This window comes from Aureococcus anophagefferens, assembly GCF_000186865.1.
Source record: "Aureococcus anophagefferens unplaced genomic scaffold AURANscaffold_4, whole genome shotgun sequence".
Taxonomy (NCBI): domain Eukaryota; class Pelagophyceae; order Pelagomonadales; family Pelagomonadaceae; genus Aureococcus; species Aureococcus anophagefferens.
The window spans coordinates 2,859,361-2,866,574 of record NW_008705564.1 but is presented as its reverse complement, the minus strand read 5'-3'; the positions used below and the strand labels follow the sequence as shown (position 1 = coordinate 2,866,574).

General features: G+C 71.0%; 3 protein-coding genes across 3 annotated transcripts; 2 read left to right on the top strand and 1 right to left on the bottom strand.

Annotated features, from left to right (window-relative positions):
- Positions 1 to 1,231: 1,231 nt before the first annotated feature.
- On the bottom strand, positions 1,232 to 2,308 carry AURANDRAFT_58787 (hypothetical protein; the record flags this gene model as incomplete). The annotated part of the gene is made up of 1 exon (XM_009036196.1): positions 1,232 to 2,308. The coding sequence occupies one exon, from the start codon at positions 2,306 to 2,308 to the stop codon at positions 1,232 to 1,234; it is 1,077 nt and encodes a 358-aa protein (XP_009034444.1).
- Positions 2,309 to 2,528: 220 nt separating this feature from the next.
- On the top strand, positions 2,529 to 3,392 carry AURANDRAFT_62402 (hypothetical protein; the record flags this gene model as incomplete). The annotated part of the gene is made up of 1 exon (XM_009036217.1): positions 2,529 to 3,392. One exon carries the CDS (start codon positions 2,529 to 2,531, stop codon positions 3,390 to 3,392), a length of 864 nt encoding a protein of 287 aa, XP_009034465.1.
- Positions 3,393 to 4,504: 1,112 nt separating this feature from the next.
- Positions 4,505 to 5,131, top strand: AURANDRAFT_62401 (hypothetical protein; the record flags this gene model as incomplete). Its single annotated transcript, XM_009036218.1, has 1 exon — positions 4,505 to 5,131. The coding sequence occupies one exon, from the start codon at positions 4,505 to 4,507 to the stop codon at positions 5,129 to 5,131; it is 627 nt and encodes a 208-aa protein (XP_009034466.1).
- Between the last annotated feature and the right edge of the window lie 2,083 nt (positions 5,132 to 7,214).

Below are 7,214 nucleotides of genomic sequence, written 5' to 3'. Positions count from 1 at the left end.
CACATGAAAAGACGCGACATCCGGACGATTGCGAGGCGACGCAAACGGGCAGCCTCAGGGGGTGGAATGAGGCGCGGCAGCTTCCCCCGACCCGATTTTCGGTCCCCTTCGAGTCACAGAGCGTCGGGAATCGTTCGTCATGGGAGCGACCAGATGCCCTCGCGGCAGCTCTTCGACTCGAGCCGATTTGATCGAGATCACCTCACCGGCTCCGAGAGGCGCGCGGCGCCGCGGGCGACACGGTGCTCACCGCGCAATGCACGAGGCCGTATGTGCGACCAAGCCCGGACAGCCCCCTCGGGAGGGACATTCCAGGGGGTGTTTCTTCGAAGTTGGTCGCACATACGGGACCTCAGCACTAATGCGAGCCCCTCGTCGGTCGCCCCCCACCGATAACCGCCGTTCTCGTCGTCCACGGGCTGCCCCGACGCGAACTAAGTTGCTCCCCATCGACCGATGGTCTTTCCCGAGCGACTCGCAGCCGGGCCCAAGGCGCGACATGGTCCACAGACCGAGCGCCGCGCCAAGTCCTGGAACCGCTGCATCGCGTGCCCAACCTGGGCGAGGCAGCTCGGAGTCAACCAAGTGATGTCACGCCGAGCGTCAACATGGCAGAGTATCGACTGCAACTCGCAACCGTGGAGTAAAATATGGAGGGCCGGAAGACGACCTAACGACCGCCCACCATGCCGACGAACTGGAGCGGCGCGCACCATAGCTACAAGTTCCACGAGGGCGGCGGCGGGCCCAACGGCGCGGGGCTGCCCGGGGGCAACGGCCGCGGCGCGTGCATGGGTCTGACGGCCCACATGTACTGCCAGAACGGCGTCAACGAGAAGCTGAAGAAGGCGCCCAAGGCGGCGCCGTCCGACGGCCGGCGGCGCCTCTCCGCGCCCGCGGCCGACGCCCCGCCGGCGGGCGCGCCGGCGCCCGCGGCCGCGGAACCCGCGGCGCCGAAGAAGGAGGTGATCCTCGTCCTCGACGGCGCGGCGCCCGCGGAGCGGCTGCGGCTCAAGGTCGCGATCCCCGCGACCTGGGCGGGCAGGCCCGCGGCGAAGCTCGCGCAGACGCTCGCGAAGCACGCGGCCGCGAAGCGGCCCGGCACGGCCGTCGACGCGGCGTCGCTCGCCATGGTCCGCGACAGCGGCGACGCGCTCCGCGGCGACGCGCCCCTGGACCTCGTCGAGCACGGCGAGACGATCACGTTCCGGCGCAAGGGTACGTAACGGACCTACTTCCGCCCCGGTTTCTTGTTGCGCTGCGTGATCTCGTCCTTCTGGACCTTGTGGAGCATGATCGTGTTCGGGTCCGTGGGCGTGTGGGACTCGGAGCCCCGGGACCAGTCGTAGGAGAGGGCGTAGGCGTAGAGCGTGCCCGCGGGGCTGAAGGCCGCGCAGGAGATGGGCCGGTCCGCGCGCTTGAACGCCATGAGCCGCTGCTTCGAGTCCTTGTCCCAGAAGTTGAAGACGCCGTCGGAGCCCGCCGTCGCGAAGGTGCCCAAATTGTGGAAGGCGATGTCGTTGACGGCGTAGATGTTGCAGGTCGACGCCTGGCCCGCGCGGCCGTCCTGCGTGTCGCGGTGGCACTTGAACGCGAAGTTCTTGTGCGCGTCCTTGGCGTCGACGTGGTGGATGGCGACGCGGCCCTCGATGGACCCGATGGCGAAGCCCTCGCGGTCCGGGAAGCAGCGCACGCAGCGCGTCTGGTGCTTGAGGGGGCTGTCCTCGACGCGGTAGGGCCGCTGCCAGTTCGCGTTCGAAAGGTCGTAGACGCAGAGCTTGCGCTCGGCCGTCGCGACGACCATGAGCGGGTGCGCCACGTCCATGGAGTAGCAGCGCTCCGGGAGCTGCACCGACGCCGTCGGCGTCGGCTGGCGCACGTCCCAGCACTTGATGGTCTTGTCCCACGAGCCCGTGAAGACGCAGGAGAGCGCGGGCACGAAGTGGATGGACCGGATGGGCGCGTCGTGCTTCCCGAAGGTCTGGGCCTGGGGCTGGCCCAGGGTCCACATCTGCGCCGTGCCGTCGCCGAGGCCCACGAAGACGTTCTGCGAGTCCGCCGACATCGACGTGCAGAGCGCGGGCGCCGGGACGGTGATCTGCGCGCGCGGCGCGACGTTCACCTGCGCGCTGCCCATGCCCTCGGCGACCTGCGTCTCCCAGCAGGACACCGTCGACGCCCAGGAGCTCGCGACGAGGAACTGGGAGCTCGCGCTGAAGGTGAGGCTCGACACGCCGTCGCTCGGCGAGTTGGGCACCACCGTGTCGTTGTTCGGGTTCGACGCGTTGAGCGCGGGCTGGCCGAACATGGTCGCCGCGGACCGCGGACCGCGCCGGCGGGCGCGAGGCTCTGCGGGGCGCGCGCGCGGCGAGGCGATGCTCACGCGACTTAAAATGCGCGAGCAGCTCGAGCTTTGCTTCGCAATGGGTTAATATTGCCCTGCATCGACGTCGTGGTTGAAGGCACCGACATCCCGAACGCAGCAACGTTGCATCGAATTCCAAGGCAGCCCCGACACGACGAGTGCCATGGACGCCGTCGACGCGTCGACGCCGCTCGCCGCCGGCCCGGCGCGGCGCCGCTGGCCCGCGGCGGCGCTCGCCGCCGCGGCGCTGGGCCTCGTCGGCGCCTCCGTCGCGCTGGCCCCGACGCGGCCGGTCCTGTCGTCGCTGACGATCCAGGACGTCGACGACGCCATGGTCGTCGAGTGCGTGGCGCGGACGACGAGCACGGACCTGCTCGTCGCGCTCGGCGTTTCCCTCGGCTGGCAGGCGCTGCCCGACCCCGTCGGCGCGACGATTCTCGTGGACCGGGGCCAGTTTTTGGAACTCCGGGGCTTAGACCCGGACAAGGGCTGGACCTACGACTGGGAGGGGTCCAACGCGGCGCTCGTCAAGTTCTCCTACGACGCGACCCTGGCGGCCGTGACCACGGGCGCGCGCCTCGACGACCCGGCCTGGGCGACGACGTGCACCCTGGACATGTCCGCGTCGACGGGCTGCGCCGAGTCGTGCGTCGAGGATCGCTTCCGGTTCCTCGACGGCGGCGCCTACGCGACCTGCGCCGACCCCGTCGAGGCCGCCTTCGTCCTCGCGCCGGACCTCGTCAAGAGCTGCCTCGTCGCGCAGGTCCGGAGCGACGCCGGCGGCGCGTCGGTCGCCGCGTACAACCTCGCGACCTACGGCGCGGTCGAGTCCTGCTTCGACTGCGTGTCGCTCTGCATCGGCCAGGCCCGGTCCGTCGCCCAGACCTGCGCCGCGACGGGCAGCGGCGCGACGGAGCACGACGGCCTCGACGCCGACGGGCCCGTCGCCGGCGGCGCCGCGCCGGACCACGACGCGCCGGACCACGACGCGCCGGGCGAGGACGGGCCCAACGCCGCGTCGCAGTGAGCCGGCCGTGTGTAATTTTTAGACGCCCCACATTGAGGTTCAACTTGAGCCGAGGATCCGCCACCTTTCGTTTTCGGGCAGAGCATGGCAGCCATGCACGAGCCCGGCTTTGCCATGGGATTATGTTATGTGGGCGAGATTCGAGGGCGCCCCGCAGCGCGGTCGCGCGATCGGGATCGTGCACGGTCGCAGTCGCGCTCGGTCTCTCGGCCGCCCGCTGGGCAAGGGAAATCGCTGGGGCAGCGCGAGCGTTATAGCGATGCTTTGGTCGTCCAGGCGGCGGCCGACGACACCGACCCGACGATGAAGACCAAGGCTGGTCGCCCGGCAATGGTCAAGGAAATTCGTCTGGCCATTCGCGACACGACACCCGGCCAGGGTGAACTCACGGAGTGGCACAAGAAGCACCTCGATACGTACACGATCGGCGACTATAAGTTGCAAAAGTGGCTCAATACGCGCTACGTCGCAGACAGGCTGCTGTCGAAGAGCGATCTCAGCGCGCCCAGGTTCTTCGGATGGCCGCTCCGTTCCCTCGTCGAGGCCGTGCGCATTATTTTTTGCGGCCAGATCACGCGCGTCTACCGCGGAACGACGATGACGCGGACCCAGCTCGAGGTTTTCAAGGATGCGGAGCGCCGGGGAGGGATCCTGCAGTGGACTGGGTTCACCTCGACGTCTCTGAGCGAGGCCGTTGCCAGGCGTTTCGCCGGAAAGACTGACGCGAGCAGGACGGCGGTGTTCTTTGAGATCCGGCGCGCCGCTTCGCACCCGACGGCCGCGAACATCTCCAAGTTCTCCGCGTATAAGAAGGAGCAAGAAGTGCTGCTCATCCCCGGCTTCCGCTTCAAGGTCATCGAAGTTCGCGACGACGGCGCCTCCGCCCGCGTCATCCTCAAGGAGCACCAGATCAAGTCGCACGCGTAACGAGCAGTAAGCAGCTGCATACAGATTCATTAAAGAGGTTCGAACATTACGCAGGGCAGGCCTTCCAGCTTAACTTCCAGCAGCCTCGAGCGATTAAGATTTAAAGTTCAAGCGGCGCGCCGCGCGCGCGACAAATTACGGAGAATGCTCCGATAGGCTGCCCAATAATATCGACGACGTGTGGCATGGCCGCGCTGCGGCGCGACGCCGTGGCCGTGGCGAACCCGCGGCACGACCTCATCTCGCCGGCGCTCGACTACGGCGGCGCGCCGGCGCCGGCCCTGACGCGGCCGACGGCCGGCGCCGCCGACGAGGCGGCGCTGCTCCGCGAGCTCCTCGGCGGGAAGCGGCCGCTCTGCGGTGTCGACGCCGCGACGGCGCGGCGGCTCATGGTGTCCCTGACCCTGCCGCCCGGCGCGCCCTGCCGCTGCTGCGGCGCCGGCGGGTCGCTGCGGACGTGCGCGCGGTGCCGGCGGACGGTATGCGAGGCGTGCGCGCCGAAGCACCTGCGCCTCGTCCTCGAGAACCGCGCGAGCGTCACGGGCAGCTCGCTCCAGCGCGTCTGCGTCGCCTGCTACGTGGAGGCGCGCGTCGACCCGCGGCGGCCGTCGAGCGAGGCGGCCGCGGCGGCCGCGCGGCCGGCCGCGGACGCCGCGCGGCGGCGGAGCGCGCCCGACGCCGCCGCGCCGAACGCGCCGCCCGTGCCGCCGCGCGACTACGACGAGGACGACGACGCCGCGCCGCCGCCCGTGCCGCCGCGCGACTACGCCGCGTCGCCGCGCGACGACGAGGCCGCGCGCTCCGCGGGCTAACGCGGCGTTACGCGCGCGCGATCCCTCGCGGCGTTCATGTGGCCGGCGGCGCCACGAGGGCGACGGGGGGTCGATCGGTCGAGTGGTGTTCAGCGTCAACGAATGCGGGGTTTACCGGTTTGAGCGTCCTGCAGAAGGACGGGGTTGCGGAGCGTGAGAGTCCTCGAGCCCGTCGAGGAAATAGAGGACAAGGGCGCTGTGCATTAAGCTGTGCAGAGTCGATCGTCGCTCGAAGCATGAGGCCGCAGGTCGTGATGTTGTTGCAGTCAGGCGCCTTGAAGGAAACACGACGCAAAAGCCGGACATGCCGTCGATTCGGGTGTGACATGGGCAGCCACGCCGAGGAGATCTCGCCGCTCGTGGCGTCGGCGTCCTGGGGGACGCTGAGCGAGGGCCTGCGCGACGGCGACGGCGCGCCCGACGTCGCCAAGGCCAAGGCCCTCGACGCGCCGCCGGCGCCCTGGGGCCGGCGCGAGCGCCTGTGGGGCCTCGCGTCCGTGGCTTTGCTGGCGATCCTGAGCAAGATCGCCGGCAACGCGCTGATCTACCTCTACGCCGCCGGGGAGGTGAAGACGGGCGCGCGCCACGCCGTCCAGACGGCCTGCGGCGTCTCCGACGTCGACTTTGCGATCCTCGTGGGCTACTGCCCCGGGGCCGCGACGGTGCTCGCGGGCCTCGCGCTGAGCCTCGTCCGGCCGCTGCCGGCGGACGCGTCCGCGCTCCGGGACGCGGCCCTCGCGGGCGCCCTCGCGAGCGGCCTCGGGCTCGCGGGCCTGGCGCTCGCGGAAAGCGTCGCGGCGCTCTTTGCCGCGCAGTTCGCGATCGGCTGCGGCTTCACGCTGGTCACGGTGGCCGCGACGACCTTCGTCGGCGTCGCCTTCATCGGCGCGCCCAAGGACTCGGCCGTGGGCCACGCGGCGGCGACGGGGCTCATCCTCGCGTCGGAGCCCATCGGCTCCGCGGCCGCGGTGCTCCTCCAGTACCCGGCGCTCTACGCGTCCTGGCGGCTCGCGGCGGCCGCGGGCGGCGGCGCCTGCGTGGTCCTCGCCCTCGCCGCCGCGGCGCTCTTCCCGCGGGGCGCGGCGCGCGGCGGCGCGCGGCCCGCGGCGCTCGGCCGCCGGGGCCTCCGCGAGCTCGCCGGCGCCGCGGCCGCGGCGCCGCACGGCGCCTGGCTCCTCGCGGCCTACGTCGCCTTCCACGCGGCCATGGACGTCAAGGCGACGTACCTGACGGCCTACTTCGACGACGCCTGGCCCGCGAGGGCGTCGGAGACGGCGACGCTCGGGGCGGCGAAAGGGCGCGAGCTTCCCAACTTGAAAGGCTCCTCTCTCGGCCGTTTTCCACCCGTTTCGGCTGATTTTTGGACGAGCGATCATCTCTCGGAGCGGTCTCGACGCGTGGATGCGTGCTCTGGAACGCGCGCGCGCGGAACGCTCACGTTGAAGCGAACTTGAATCACCCTCGTCCCGCCCAGGCGACGCTCAACGCGACGTGCCTCGTGCCCGTCGCGCTCGCGGGGCCGTTCCTCGGCGGCCTCCTCGCGGACCACCTCGCGCGGTCGGGGCGCGACGTGCTCGGCGACCAGGCGCTCGCGGCCTGCCTCTGCTCCGCCGCCGCGACGGCCGCGTGCCTCCTCCTCGGCGACTTCGGCGCCGCGCAGGCCGCGCTCTTCGGCGCGATCCTCTGCGACGGCTTCGCCATGGCGCCGCAGTACGCCGACGTCCAGGCGCTGCTCCCGCGGCACCTCCTCGGCCCGGCCCTCGCGCTCCTCTCGACGGCGACGACGCTCTTCGAGGACCTCCTCGAGCTCGGCGTGGGGCTCGCGGACGAGCGCAACGGGGACCTGGGCCTCGACATCGGCCTCGCGCTCGCGGCGTGCTACGCCGCGGCGCTCGGCGCCGCGGGGCTGCGCGTCGCGCGGGCGGCGCGGAAGGCGCCCGGCGCGTAAAGAAAAAGCCCCGGAAATTACGCCTCGAGGGACCGGAGGAGGCCCTGGAGGAACCGCGTCGCCTCGGTGACTTTGTCCGCGACGCGCGCGCGGTCCGCCTCCGCGACGCGCGCGCCGAACTTCGCGTGAACTGTC